The sequence below is a fragment of the Pteropus alecto genome, unplaced genomic scaffold, assembly GCF_000325575.1.
Source record: "Pteropus alecto unplaced genomic scaffold, ASM32557v1 scaffold21, whole genome shotgun sequence".
Classification (NCBI taxonomy): Eukaryota; Metazoa; Chordata; class Mammalia; order Chiroptera; family Pteropodidae; genus Pteropus; species Pteropus alecto.
Window position 1 is genome coordinate 15423311 of NW_006436282.1, and position 16234 is coordinate 15439544.

Here is a 16234-nt window from a genome sequence, read left to right on the forward strand (position 1 = left end):
GTCTTTGATTGTCAGCACCTTTCAGAACTAGAGATGCGCTAAGCAGCTGACCTGAGTATGGTTAGCTAGGATTCATACCTAATGGTTCCATTAGGTTAAAGGAACCATTCATACATGTGCAATATAAATTCTGCCCTTTTTTCTTCCTAATCAGGTCAACTTTTCAATAAACGAAGCCACAACCTTGGCAGATTTGTTAGCCTTGCAGTTACACCAAGTGGAGGATGATGTCCGAAGCATTGTGGACAAAGCAGTGAAAGAACTGGGCACTGAGAAGGTAGTGTCCTTGCTGCTGTTCCTCTTCACACTGGAACGGATTCCGTGTATTAGCACATATGCGGCTCATGGAGAAGCCCTCATGCCATGGTCGTGTGGAGACACAGTCCCTGCTTGTTCATCGCTGCTCATTAGCACTGTAACTTTGGGCAGGAAACTAATTCTTCTAAGTCACAGGAAATGTGTAAAACTAGAGGATTGGCCCAGTTGATGATGGTAGCAGATAATAAAACACTTACATATCATTTACTTTGCAACAAGTACTGTTCTAGGTGCTTTATTTATATTCATTTGATCTCTGAGGGCGGCATTATTATTATCTTTATTTTACAGCAGAGGAAACTGAGATGGAGGTAATTAACTTACCCAGGTTCACAGGGAACTGCTGTTCACGTTCAGATTCTTGGAGGACCACCTGTCTCATGCTGCTAATTTGTAAATAATATCTATCAAACTTTCAGATAACCTTTTAAGTCCCTTCCTGCTCTAGCATTCTGTTTCAGCGAAGGATGTACAAGTCAGATCCAACAGAAATTTGATATTGGTGTAATGCTTGTTCTTTTTGTGTGATGAAATTCGTTCTCTAAACCTCATTACCATGAATTATTTAGAGGAAAAAAATTGGGGCCAATAATATCTGATATCACTGGTTTTTTTTTTTGAAAATTGTGAAATTAAAAAAAATCCCAGATGGCAGCCTAGATGTTGTTTCTAAAGTAAACTCATGCACATATCTTAATACCGTTTATGTCTAGGTTATTACTGAAATCAGTCAGACCTGGGCGACCATGGAGTTCTCTTACGAAGTTCACTGTCGGACAGGCATTCCATTACTAAAGTCTGATGAACAGCTTTTTGAAACACTGGAGCACAACCAAGTAAGATGGATATTTTTATTACAGAATTTTTCTTTTAAATTATGATTTTAGACTTCTTCCAAGTTCCGATACTCAATATTTATTTATGCATTCATTGGGCATCTACTCGTACCAGGTTGTAGGCACAGTACCATTCAGGATTAAAAGGTACGAACACTTGTTCTCAAGGAACTTGCACTTGAGTAGGGAGACAGACAGAGGGGCTCCAGTGGGTCTAAGAAGAAACAGAGGCTCTCCAACATGGGGGTGAAAGTCCCAGGGAGGGCCTCGTTAGGTGGTGGTGCTTGTGCTGAACTGTGAAGGGTGGGCTGGTATTCAACGAAGAATGGAGATCAGGAAAGGGTGTTACAGCCAATGGAGACGATGTTAGTAGCATCTCGAAATGACAGGAAGTACCTGCCATTCAGAGGTAATTTTAAGACTTTAGAGTCTTTAGAATATAAATTTTCTTTATGGGAGTAATAAAAAATAAGGCTGGGGAGACGGGCCAGAGCACAGCGCATGTATACATATATGTGGGTATATACATATATATGTGTGTATATATTTATATAGAGAGGGTGTCTTGAATTCTAAGGTTGAATTGGCATCTCTTTGGACATAAGAGATAGAAAAGGTAAAAGAGACAAACTGTTCAGAGCAAATGACAGTATTGTCATTATTATTAGACTTAAGTCACTTAGGAAAAGACTCTTGTCTAAGAGATGATGCTCTGTTATTGGTATATTTAGGGTGAGGGACATTTATGTAGAGGTGGAAAGTCAGACTCACCACTCAGCACAGGTACAGTGCAGATCAGTAGGTTGGGAGGTTGTCGTTGGTATCTTGAGCATTGATGAGCTGTATAATGACGGGGAAAGAAGATAAGCCAGTGGAGAATAGAGCTTCAGAAAAGGCTGCATTTGGTGAACAAGAGGAGGAGACATAAAGGAGGCAGAGAGAGTGGCCTGAGAAATAGTAGAAAAAGAATACTGCAATATCATAGAAGCCATGGGGTAAGTTTTTCCCCCAAAGAAGATTCAGATGTCACGGAAACAAAGTAAGTGTCCATCGATGGATGAATGGATAAAGAAAATGTGTATATAGACACAATAGAGTATTCAGCCATAAAAAAAGGACATCCCGCCTTTTGCAACAATGTGGATGGACCACGAGGGCATTATGCTAAGTGAAATAAGTCAGAGAAAAATACGGTTATGTTCTCTCTTATATCTGGAATCTAAAAAAAATTGAACTCACGGAAACAGAATTAAATGGTGTTTGCCAGGGCTTGGGGAGTGGGGGACATGGGGAGATGATCAATGGGCACAAATTTGCAGGTGTAAGAGGAGTAAGTTCTGAAGATCTAATGTACAGCACGGTGACTGGTTAACAGTGCTGTATTATCTACTTGAAGGTTGTTAAAAGACTAGATCTTCAATGTTATCACCACACACACACACACACACACACACACACACACACACACACAAAAGGTAATTATGTGGGGGATGGAGGCGTTAACCTTATTATGGTAACCATTTCACAATATATATGCGCATTAAATCATCGCACTGTACACCTTCAACTAACAGTGTTATGTGTCAGTGATGTCTCCATAAAGCTGATGGGGGAGGGGGCGGGGGCAGGGGCGTGGGAAAGAAGAATGAAATGTTCTGAGTACTTAGAAGTGAGGGAGAATGAGAAGAGGCCATTCCATTCGAAGACTGAGATTTCAGCATCTGAGAATGGTGAGAAATGCTTGCCAGACCACATGCAATTAAAGAAAGTCTTAGGGTTAAGAAAGCAGCAAAGTTTGGTAGTGAACTTGAAAGAGGAGGAAAATGGGTGCTTGAGGACTTAACAAGCTGGAGGGAAGTTTGTTTTATTTTTTTAATAGTGGAAAAAAAAAAAAAGATCCACAACCTTGGAATGATTAATAAGCAGGGACCAGGGAGAGAGTGAAAGCATGAAGAATAAAGTGAAATTATTAAAGCTGCACCCTGGTACACAATATTTTTTCTTGCCTGCATAGAGATGAACGATCATCTTGTAGAAGACATATTAAATGCAGTTGCTTATATTTATCTTTTTTCTTTTGGAAGAAGTGTTAATATGAGTATTTAATGTCATAAATTCACTCATTTAGGAAATACTTACTGAATGCCTATTCTAAGTATTGCACAATAGGCCCTAGGAATCCAGCCATAAAAAGAATAGATATAGATTCTCTGTCATGGTACTCTGGGTCTGCTAATTCAGCTGTTGTTTAAAATTCTTTGCCTTTCTTATAGGTTCAGTTGCAGACTCTGCTTCAAAGCAAGTACGTGGAATATTTCATGGAGCAAGTCTTAAGCTGGCAAAATCAATTAAACGTAGCAGACTCAGTCATCTTTACTTGGATGGAAGTCCAGAGAACTTGGTCTCACCTAGAAAGCATCTTTGTTTGTTCAGAAGATATTCGAATCCAGCTTGTGAAAGATGCTAGAAGATTTGATAAAGTAAATGCTGAATTTAAGGTTTGTAGAAGACAGTTTTCTATCCTAGCAGAGTTTTCCAAATAATATGAAAATCTTGCAAAGAAACATGATTTAGGGTGTTTATAAAAATAAATATGTTTTTGCATTTCTGAAAATAGGGCACAGAGAACTTTTTTTAAAGGGTCAGATAGTAAATCTTTCAGGCTTTGAGGTTTTGTGTGGTCTCTGTCACAACTACTCAATGCCACCATTGTAGTGTGAAAAAAAAACACGACAAACAAATGGGCGGGGCTGTGCTCCAATAAAGCTTCATTTATAGACACTGAAATTTGAATTTCATATTTTCATGTATCACAAAATATTGTTCCTTTTGATTTTTTTGTTTTGAACCAGTAAAAATGTAAACATCGTTTTTAACTTCGGGCCATACAAAAATGGGCAGCAGGCCCGATGTTTCCCATAGGTCAGAGACTGCCTACCCCTGCAGGAAGCCGTGGTAGATAGATTCGTCTTCATTAAGTAAAAGACTGAGGAGCAGAAGCCAGTAACAAAGTAATACTACCAGTTATCTGTTTATTTGTTTCAAAAGAGCCACAGAGAACACGTAGAGATGTACACGTAGTAATGATTAATGATTTGAGAGACTTGCAGCAAAGAATAATGGGTGTACCTTTTTATATGGAAATGGAGATTAAATATTTTTTTCTATCTAAAGCAGAACAAAGAGAGGAATTCTATTTTGTTTAATTTTTAAGGAGGAAAGAACGGATAAGTCATTTAGTATTTCATCTCATTTTCCTTTATGAATGCACTCTGTAAGATTCTGGGCTATTTTTATTTGGTTCGAAGAGAGAAATTTGGCATGAACCCAGAATGGTGATAATGTCTATTGAATTTATTTTAGTGAAAATTGTGCGATTATACTTTGGTTTTGATATTTATCTAAAAATTTAAATGCAAAAATGAACAGACATGGCGTTAGAAGTCTCTTTAACCTCACTCTCTCATTGTTCATTTTTTTTATTTTAATTTTTGAATGTTCTTCATTCCCAAAATGGTTGAAAATTTTCAAAAAATAATTTTGAACATCTACAACTCCATATTGTACTTTCACACAGGACTTAATGTTCAAGACAGCTAAAATAAAAAATGTTTTGGAAGCAACGTGCAGACCTAATCTCTATGAAAAACTTAAAGATTTACAGTACAGGTAAGAATAAAACTATAAAGCGATCAGTTTGTTATAATTTTATGAGATTTCTTTCAAGTACCTAATAGTATTTAACATCTTATTGTAGGTACAACTTCTACTAAGTTATTTTATAATTTTGCTTATAGTTATCTAGTTGCCTTGTATGTATTAGTGGTACAAATGTTTTGTGAGTTAATGTAAACAAACCCAAATATATTTCTGTTTTCCAAAAGGACAATCACAATAGTAAAATTAGTATATCTTATTATCAAGAGAATCAACATGATCGATAGGTCAATTCTTTTATTGAGCTTGCCTGCAAACATTTATTAAGCATTTACTATATGCCAGGACCTGGGATTGCAGTCAGTTATTTTAAGTCCTTTACTTTGTATATAGTTTATAGTATAAATTATCCATAGAGAACATATTAGTACTTTCGAAATCCTTGTCCTAAGGGCCGTTTGTAATTCTGCAACAGCTACTGGTCATAAGAATATTCTGGCTTTTGATTAAAAATAGTCAGATTAGCTACTAAAAAGAAGAGGTTTGTGCAGAATTGTGATCTCTTTTTATTGCAAGGTAGAGGAGAGCTCTAGATAAAAATATATATTACATAAGCAGAATTATTTCATGATCTGGAATTTTTTCAGAGATAAAGTCGGCCATAATTTAAAAGGGTGGATTTCTACATAAGTTAATTACTTGTTTAGTCAATGATCTTTGGGGTTTGCGGGGCTCAGACTCTGGGGTCATCTCTGCTCTGCTAAGAACAAAAAAGTGGAAATAATCTTATGACTCCCCTGAATACCAGAGTGAGTTGAAGCCACTTGTGTTTTATAAAGATTCAGTAGGAAAAGGAAAACTTTGAACCAACGATGTCTTAACTAATGCATTTTGTGCTCCGGTTGAGTGAAGCCAAATCTAGTCTTCTCCCTGCTGATTAGGGGTGTCGTTAAGAAAAATGATGAGTGACATCAACCTAAATCTCATCTAAATTTAGCCTTAACTGATGGGTGTATGTGTGTGCGCGTGCACCTCCTCCTCCTTGGCATGCCATATATTAGTCACAAGCAAGGAGATGGTGTCGGAGATGAGGAGGTAGGCTACTTGATAGAACGGTGAGCTTCCTGTGATGAGTGGACAGATGAGAGGTGCTGGGTTTTGTTCGTTGATGTTTTAATAACCGAATGGGCAAGACAAGTTCAAAAAGACGTTTCATTCATATAGGCTGTCACTTTGTGAAAAAGCTCTGGCTGAATACTTGGAAACCAAGCGTGTGGCTTTTCCACGCTTCTATTTCGTGTCTTCTGCAGACTTACTCGACATCCTCTCAAAGGGAGCTCAGCCGAAACAGGTAATAAATTTTTTAAAGTCTCATAATATACTGTGTTACCTAAGCAAAGTCACAGTTTCTCTGTCATTGTCAAATGCCACCTATCATGTTACACGTGCCAGGAGCTAGACCATCTGCAAGAAAAATTCTTAATGCAGCTGCAGAGGGCTGCCAGAGGCAGTGCTAAAGGAACAAGGAAAGTAATTCTTGGTCCTCAGTAAAGGGAAAGGTTATCACTTGCACAAGGCTGAGGGCCCTGGAGGAAGTTAATGGAAGAGACAGTGGTTCCAGATTCCCCAGAATTCTGGGGCAAGGGCTGGAGCCTGGCCAGCAGCTTTCCTAGAGGAGAATGGGTCACTTGGGACAAGATCGTGGCCGGTGTCTTCTAACTAATTCCTTGACTCCAGAATAAACTGTATAATTATTAAGTTGGACTCGTCTTCAGTGCTGTCAGAGGTAGACTGGAATAATTTCAGTCTCCTCCTCTACCTAGCCCTCTAATTTTCCCCTACCTCTACAAATAAACAAACAAACAAACAAACAAAAAAACATACCATTCATGACAATATTTCGAGCAAATAAAAGCAGCTATTACCATTTGTAATCTGAGGACTCAAATAGGAATAAACATCCCAAAGCACTTCTTCCTTTACACATTGAGAGGATGCTGGCTTTTATTTTTATCTGTTCAATTGTTATTACAGCTGACATAGGCGGTTACTCCTAGAGTTGACTGTATATCACAGATGATTTTGAAGCCGAAGCTTGTGCCTTGTCATTGTGGATTTGTCTCCATTTTCTTTCTCTAGATGTTTTTATGCCATTTTCTTTGGAATATGTGTCTCTTCACACTACGGTTTCCTGCATTTGGCTGTCCTTTGGACACAGCAGTTATCTTGGTTATTTCGGTCTCGTTCATATTTTCTCTTTAAACCTAAATTCAGTTTGATGGCTGGTCAAATGAAGCCTTGCTGTTAATAACAGTTGTTAGTCGACTTCAGCAACATTTTCGGGGCTGCCATGAGGGTTCCATTTAGTACTGTCGTGCTAACTCCCAGAAGGCTTTGTAAAATAAGCTCCCTCTGCTTAGAATGATTGGGAGCCCAGTAAATCCATCTCTCATTTCTGTAGTACATAACTGGGTGTTTGGGGTGGTTTTTTACTAGTTGCACACATAGCAGTCAAAACCACACTTGTGCTTCAGTCCTCTCTTGGGAATATCCTCATGACCAGCAGCTGGACCCTCTGCCAGGGGTGATTACATGAGGTAGAGGGTGTCACATTCTATTCTAGGTAGATGTTCCTAAAATTCTGAATTTTCAAAATATACATTTGAAGAGAAATGCATAAATCTATAACTAGAATAACATTCTTTTTCTTTTAATTATATCCTTTAAACACAGTAAACACTGTGTGACTGGTATATTGAACAGTATTAATTACAGAGATTGCGGACATGAAACAGTTTTATTTTTCTACTATTATTAGTCCCAAATAAGCCCTGCTGAATCTTTTTACACTGAGGAGCAGACCCTTTTATAACTTCTTGGGTAGGTATTGTAACACCTTAGTCCCTTTTTCTTATTAAAATAAATAAATAAGTCAAAAACAACTCAGAAAGGTCTAGTTTAAAATTCCAATCTCATCTCTGTGTCAAGGCCAGGCTTTTGCATAATAAACTTGGAGTTGGGAGTGAGACCAATTCTTTAATTCTGCTGCCCTACCTGTTTATCATGGAGAGGGGGTAGTGGTGTCATATGTGGGTCAGTGTCCTTTCTTAATGCTTGCTCCTGCTTCTCTGGCCAGCAGTGACTTATTCTGCTTCCCTGTCCTCAACAGTGAGCATCCACACATTGGGTCTCTTGTGAACGCAGCTGCAGGTCCTCAGGGACAAGGGGGAACTTCCCAGGGATATATATTGCAGAGCCAATTCTATTTCAGCTCTTGCAGGCCTTGCCCTTAGCGGTGGAATCAGCCATCTGGATACGTCTTCCTCCTTTTATATCTAGGTGGATATTCAAATAAGGGACGTGTCACAGATTTACTTTGCGTAGGCGCCTATAGTTTCTATGAGTGGTTCTCTAACTCCTCCCAGTTGGTGACTTAAGGGTAGATGTTGGAGGAAACAATTCTTTACCTTCCCCCAAGGAGTGGGGAAGATCCATAGCATCCCCCGTGGGCTGACAACTCACAGTCGTGAGATTGGCTCCTTGTCTCCCCTGCTCATGGAAGGGGTGTATGGAGGTAGAAGACAGTAAGGAGTTGTGACGTGTCTTACCAAGTCCCCGAGGGGCTGATCTGTCCCAGCCCCTGTTTGCTGTCTTCAGAACGTGCACATCCCCAGCACTGAAGGTCTCGGCTGGTGCTAGAAGAACAGATCACTCAACATGTACTTGTCACCAAATCTTTTTACCTCTTTTAAAATAATCAAAAAATGTTTCATGCCTTAGCTCACGGTTCTATGCATCCCCAATGCCAACTTTTTTATTCTTCCTAAGTTACAGGATGTTTCCTTTTTTTTTTTTAATTAAACTTTGAAGATGTATCTTTTAAATCATTCTATTTTCACAGGATCACTTCAATATTTTAGTGTCATCTTCTCTAATATCGATGAGACTTATCATGGTAGTCTTACCTACCTCATTTCTAGCTTTTGGTTCTATGCATCCCCAATGCCAACTTTTTTATTTTTCCTAAGTTACAGGATGTTTCCTTTTTTTTTTTTAATTAAACTTTGAAGATGTATCTTTTAAATCATTCTATTTTCACAGGATCACTTCAATATTTTAGTGTCGTCTTCTCTAATATCGATGAGATTTATCATGGTAGTCTTACCTACCTCATTCCTAGCTTTTTAATTATAAGTTCTAAATCCCTGAATTTCAGGTACACTGCTCAGTACCAGTAATAGTACCACTCCATAATGAATGACTAGCTAGTAGAAGACATTAACAACATTTTAAGTTTCAGTGAAGCTTAGTATTAAAATCACAGCACAGAGATCTCCAGAATCGCTCGCAGCCATGCTAATGTCATGAATGTCAGCAGCAGTGCTGTGTATGCCATGCTAACAAAAGGGCTTGCGTATTTCTCCCTATCAGCTAAAGGGGTCCAGCCATGTGGCCAGAGTGTAAATGTGGTTTACAGTTTCTAGACCCACCAGCTTTGAAATGATTAGATTTTTGATATTTTTGAAAATTGGAGATTTATATTCTTTCAAATTGTGCTTAAAATATGATTTCATTGAGTTATTTTGTTATACGGATTAAACTTCCAACAATGGAAATTCACGTAACATGCTGTGACGCTGTTACTAAAGGTCCAGGTTAAGAAAAAGCGTTTAGTTGCCTCTGTGGTGCAAATGGCCACTCAGGAATGACTTGTTGGGGCAAGACATTGAAAAGGAGCTAAGGACAATTTGAGTCATCTAGAGTCACAGTCAGCTTCCGTCCCTGACACGGTTCCGCAAAGTTAAGGTGCATTCTGAATTCTTGGTCACTTACTACAGAATAGTAATGCTTTCAGCAGTAATGCCAAATTACCTGGCCTCGTTACCCTCTTTTACTTTCCTTTCAATATCGGAATCATTTTTGGACCATCAGACACAGCTTTTCCACCTCTGCCTTCGTACCCACGTTCCTGAATGTGATCCCAGTGGTGTGAACGACGTATCATGGCAGCTGCAGCTTGTGGAATAACAACGCAGTTTCCCCTGAAAAGACACTCTTTGTGGGCAGATAACTTCATGGTGACACCTTGTGAATGATTTGAGTTCTTCAGGCCCCCTCTTCCACCTGCCACATTCAATTTAAGAGCGTGGGCCAAAGTGAGAGTTTCTGCAGTTAATTGTGGAATTTGATCTGCTCGAACTCATCAGCCATTGAGGTCTGATATCACGACCACCTCCAGTCTTGTAAGCAAAAATTCCCAAATGAAAACACTTGAGTCGGAATGCCAGAGTGATGAGACCAGTGTGTGTAGAATGCCTTTGGTCGTCATTAGCTATTGGTAAGCTTAGGTCAAGTTTTTAAGATTTTTCTCCTCCCAATTCACCCTGACCTCCCAATGTCAGGGATTACCTAAAGGACTGTGGGTGCGGGCACTGCTTAACTTCAGTGGTCAAAAATCTCTTAATTCAGTGGTCAAAGATGCGTATGGAAGTACAAACTTAAAGGCATACTTGCAGGATTAATTGACGTGGTGCAATAGTTCTGTATAGCTAGTTTGAAGTTACTCGTGATTCAGTATTAACATTCTTTGACACCCCACCCCCTTTTAGAAAAGCATCTTTTTGTATTTTTCAAGCAAACTGGTATACTGGATAAAGTCAGATGGAATAGTATCAGTTGACTCCTTCATGCCCTTTCCGATTGTTATACAGCGCCTTGAAATAGCTGACAGCTTTGTGTAGTCAGTATGTTTTTAGCCACTGATTCCTATTGACTTGAAAAATCTTTTTGTCCTGTAAGAGTTTATACATTTTTCTTTTCCTTCATCTACTATATGATGATTAGTTAAAGCTTCTTCATCAGGAAGCAGTATTAGAGACAGACAGACTTTCAATGTGATCTGCTGCATTTCCATTGTCTCACGGAGTAGCCGTGAACCACATGTGTTTGGCTATTAAACACTTGAAATGTGGCACCTGAGGACTTGAATTTTTAACTTCAACAAATTTTAATTGATTTAAACTTAAAAACTGAGATTTGATTCAGTTATTGGAAAATATAAGTGTTTGAAAGAACTTGAGTGTGTGGATTTACTTTTGCAACCACATTTATGATATCTAAACACAGATCAAGTATTTCTGATGAAAAATCCAAATTGAGATATGCTGTAAATATAAAATACAAACCTAATTTCAAAAAATTACTGTGGAGAAAAGAATGTAAAATATCTCAATTTTTATATTACATGTTGAAGTAAAAACATTTGGATGTACTAGGGCAAATAAAATACATTAACATTAGTTTCACCTGTTTCTACTTGTTTTAATGCGGCTACTAGAATTTCTACTGCTGTAGAAATTGAAACCATAATACATTCTTTACAGTGACAAAATCAAGAATATATATGCTCAGAAATGTTTAATATTTGCAGCAAGAAATATCCTTGAATGGCATCAGCCCAAATCTGATAAGAGAAAATATGCCAACTTGTCTTTTGAGAAATCTCCCAAATTGCAGTGATGAGACAGATGGCACTAAACTGATACCTTTAATAGACTGTAAATATTGACATTCGGAAAGGTGCTTGTGAGAAATTGACTTAATATCAGGTGATAAAGAGCACTGCTCTTTAGGATCTTAAAGAGGCAAATATCCAAGACCCCACATGTCACAAGCACATGTTCATTTCTATCAAGTGCTTCCATTTGGCTATCTTCATGATAGAGTGAAAGTGTCTCAGCCTCTGAATTCCAGGAATCAGGATGATGGAGCTCAATACAGCATGTCACAACCTTCTCTAACAAGATTTAGTTCCCCTCAGACAATTAAGAGGAAAAAGGCTCAAGATGCAAGTGGTTAGTTGATAACATGCAAGAATTAATGAGTTTTAGTTGAAATAAAATATCTCAGCTTTTCTAGAGGAAATAGAGAGCTGTTGGCCCATATGCTACATAAGGTGGAGGAAGGGGCTGCCCTCGAGTTTGGGGCTGAGGAAGGAATGAGAAGAGACAGGTCATGGTTTGGGCCATCTTGCCGTTGTCTCTTTTATCTTCCACTGAGCATCGAGGAATAGAGGCTCCTCACCACAGTGTAGTTTGTCACAGAAATTGCTCAAGTGAGAGCAGCATTTCTGGTCGGAATTTCGGAAAATGCCATATTTTAAATGGATGCCTTTGTGTAAAGGCAGTCTGATACCCGAAGGACTTAGGCATTTAGGTGTGTGACAAGAGAATAGACGATCTAGATTTTAAATAAATATGCCATAAATTATATATCCAGTGGGGATTACCTTTGATTATCCTTGCAAAATAGTTAATATGATTGGCTAAAATTGTGTATATATGTATACATACACATTTTTTTTTTTTTAATTTTGCAAATGTGTTGCCACTGCTTAGGATTCTGCTGCAGCTCTTTTATTGGAATTCTCTCCACAGCTAAGTTACGCAACAAAATCAGGTTTACTACAATGTGGAGTTAAAACATCATTTTAATGTTATGAGATCCAAATATTAAATCTTATAAATGTGGTGTCCTGCCACCCAGGAGTTTTAGGCCTTACTGTGAAACCTGAAACTCCTGACCGCTGGCCTTTGTTTGTTGTCTCTTGTAGAAGCTGCACCTCATTTGCTGTGCACTGTACACCGAAGGAACAAAATTTCAATTTTTGCTGCCAACATTTTAGAAACCCTACTTATAAGATATTGTTGAAGTTACTGGCTTTTTATGACTTGAGTTGTTTAAATCCTTTCTGTTTCTCTAACGAGATCAAAAGAGGGGCCTACGAGGTGTTTGTATTCTTTTTCATTGTAAAATAAAAAGTCTTGAAATACCGAACTAGGAAGAAGGAATTTTAATTTTGTGTTAACAGGTGCAAAGAGATCTCATTAGAAATGGAAGAAATTCGAGGACAACGGGATCCCCCTTAGTTTAAACACCAGCCCTGTTCTCTCAGAAGCTTTACAGGGGAGAGGGAATGTGAAAACATCTGACTTTAAACACGCCATGGATATGTGATAGGAGAACCATAGCCATGGGGTTTGCATTTCCTTGTCACTGGCTGACTGTGGGCCTAGAAGTTCTTCTGAAACTATTTTCTCACCAAAGCAATAATGTGTGAGGGTGTCTGATGGTTGAGGTCTCATTTATCCTGCAGCTTTTCACCTGAATATTATTTAGGTCCATTACAAAGTAGAAGCCATTAAACATCTGTGCGCTTCCTGGCCACTTCAGCTGTGACAGTGAATTGTTAGATTATTGGAGATACTTTCTGTGTATAAATGTCCTTGGGGTAACGTACAGGAATGGAGCGGAATATGATAACCCAGGCAGTGGTCATCGGCTACTCTTCTGTCTAGGTTTAAAGTAAGGGAGAGTCTCAAAGACTCATCTATTTTAAACTCAGTAGATTTTTTGCTGTGATCTTCTTTAACATTTTTGCAAATACAGCAAAAATGTTAAGGCTAAACGCTTCAAAGTTGGAATCACTCTTCAGGAGTTCTTTACTGGTATTTTGTCATGCAGGAAGTTTAGGCAGCTTGCTCCTGTACCCAGAAGCTGCTACTGGGATAGTTATCAAGTTGAGTTAAAATATATTTTCAGAAAAATTAATTACAGAGGTGGAACCTATATACCGGTAAATGCCGTATAGCTTTAAACAATCTTCTGGTTACTAGCACCTTTTATTTTTTCTATTGAGGTGAAATCCACATAATAGAAAATTAACCATTTTGAAGTGTACGATTCAGTGGCATTTTGTACCTCCACAATGCTGTGCAACCATCACCTCTGTCTAGTTTCAAAATATTTTTATTATCTCAAAATAAAACCCCATACCCATTAAGCAGTCACTCTGCATTCCTTCCTTCCTCCAGTCCCTACAACCACCAATCTACTTTCTGTTTCTATGGATTTACCTGCTCTGGACATTTCATATAAGTGGAATCATACAATATGTGGTCTTTTGTGACTGGCTTCTTTCATTTAGCATGTTTTCAAGGTTCATCCACATTGTATCATGTATCAGTAGTTCATTCCTTTCTATGACTGCACAATCCATTGTCTACCTAGGCCACACTTTTATTTGTCCATTTATCTATTAATGGATATTTCGGTTAGTTCTACCTTTTGGCTTTTGTAAATAGTACTGCACTTGTATACAAGTAATTGAGTACCTGTTTTTAATTATTTAGGGTATATACTAGGAGTAGCATTGCTGGGTCACATAGTAATTCCATGTTTAAGTTTTCTAGGAACCACCAAACTGTTTTCCACGTAGCAGTTTTTGTACCGTATGTGAGGAGGGCCACTTCTTCTCATCCTGGCTCTTTCTCTGGTTCCTTTTCTGCCCCTTTACACGGTCTACCCCAAGGGAAGCAGAGCGGCTGACCTGGCTGATAGTCTGTTCTCTTCCCCCTTGTGAGCTGACCTACAGAACACACATCTGCCCCATCTCTTTGTCATGGCAGTACTTGTGGGTGGAGAGCCTGTCCTGGTCTGTGCTGATGTGACTAGATGGACAAGGAGTGCTAATTCTGTAGTTCTGTTTGGACGCCAATTAAGTTTTAGTCTCCGAATTGGCCTCTGGCAGAACAGACGCTCATCTTTGTCTTTTAATTTGGTTTGTTTTATTTCTCAAATAGTTGGGAACGTATGTAGAGTTCAGTATGCTATTTATTGGGGCTTCTTTTGAAGATCCTATAGCTTAGGATGTAAAAGGTTATGGTGCCAGAAAAATTTGAACTTTGTAGCTATGGCCTGATCTTGGAGGCTTAAAATCTCACTGCCACTTACTTTTACCAATGCCAATTTGAAGAAGTCACCTAATATTTTAGCTTTGATTTCCTTATCATTGAAAATGGGGAAATCCTATTCATATCTTAAGTAACAAGTGTCAAAGCAAGTATACAACGTGGGACCTAACACAAGATGTAAGATCGTATCTAACATATTTTGTTTCAGATATTTTAACACATTTTTTTTATATGTGTTAAACCGCCTACAACTACCAGAAGCTGCAGGACTGTTAACTAAAGGGTCCAGCCTTACGTGAGACACACTGCTCCTGATTGTGGAAGGAAATGCTACCTCGCAGCTACATGCATCATGAATAAACTAGGGAAGGTCTCATCAGAGTGATAGGCAGGTCCTCCTGTCCTTGTGGTCAGAGTGTGTTTCCTTGCAGGATGACTGAAATAAACAAGCATTATACATTAAAAAACTAAGACCACCAAAATAGTTAATGAATTTTTAAAATGTTTTACGTTTATGAAAAAGGATGTTAAGTAAACGTTAGATAAGAAAATGGTTATTTTTAAGAAAAAAAAAGCAAACCTTTTTATAGTATAATAATATGTCTGAATTTTAAAAGCTTGACCACAAAATTCTCAAGCTGGTTGCTACAGGAATGTGGCACAGATAGAGGAGTTGGTAAGTCTCCAGTCTTCAAGTAGAAAATAGGTAACTTTGCGTGGTAAGCATTCACCACCCAGACCCTCACGATGTACCCAGAGTGTCTGGCCAAAAAAACAAAGCTTTTTATGGTATAATAGTATGTCTGAATTTTAAAAGCTTGACCACAAAATTCTCAAGCTGGTTGCTACAGAAATGTGGCACAGATAGAGGAGTTAGTAAGTCTCCAGTCTTCAAGTAGAAAATAGGTAACTTTGCGTGGTAAGCATTCACCACCCAGACCCTCACGATGTACCCAGAGTGTCTGGCCACTTCTCCACCAAGGTCATTTTGAACTCTGGAATTTAAGAAGTGATTTTTGTTTTGAGGAAAACCATTTTGAGACAGCTCTTTAACTATATAAAGTAAGTTTGGTGAATTCCTATATCATCATCACTAGGTCACCAGACTGTATTTTGTCTTAGGTAACACGTCACCTTGCCAAACTCTTTGATAGCATCGCCGATCTGCAGTTTGAAGACGATCAGGATGTTTCTGCACACAGAGCAATTGGAATGTCCAGCAAAGAAAAGGAGTATGTCCCATTCCAAGCCGAGTGTGACTGCATAGGCCATGTAAGTTTTGATTATGAGGTTTTCTATGCTAGAGGAGGATTTTCGGGATAATTTTTTAAAGGTCGCATTGAACAAGGAGAAATCAACTCATGTCCAATAAGGTTCTGGTTAGTTTTGTGTTCAGAGCTTCCTGTTTATGTCTGTCCAGTGTGGCAGAGGGCTTCTCTGCCATGCTTCCCACTGTCTGTGCATTTGGCTGCAGTACCTCTCAGGGCCTCAGAGATGCTAGCAGTTGAACTAGACAGGAGGGACTGTCTCAAATTGAATGAGTGGACTCCAGAATTAGAAACAAATGCAGCCCGGCGACAGAGCCCCCACAAAACGTTTCATTTTCACCACTGCAGAGAGGACAGGGATGAGGGCGAAGCAGCACCATATGCAGTAAAGCCTGTTTTAAAG

At 38.7% G+C, this 16234-nt stretch overlaps 1 protein-coding gene across 1 annotated transcript in view; it reads left to right on the plus strand.

Moving 5' to 3' along the window:
* The window catches only part of DNAH11 (dynein axonemal heavy chain 11), a 270126-nt gene that overhangs the window by 63159 nt on the left and 190733 nt on the right, over positions 1 to 16234 (plus strand). Inside the window, 6 exon segments of the mRNA XM_025046892.1 lie at positions 155 to 277; positions 1032 to 1154; positions 3428 to 3652; positions 4732 to 4823; positions 6036 to 6162; positions 15686 to 15835. Of these exon segments, the coding sequence (XP_024902660.1) occupies positions 155 to 277; positions 1032 to 1154; positions 3428 to 3652; positions 4732 to 4823; positions 6036 to 6162; positions 15686 to 15835 (840 nt within the window).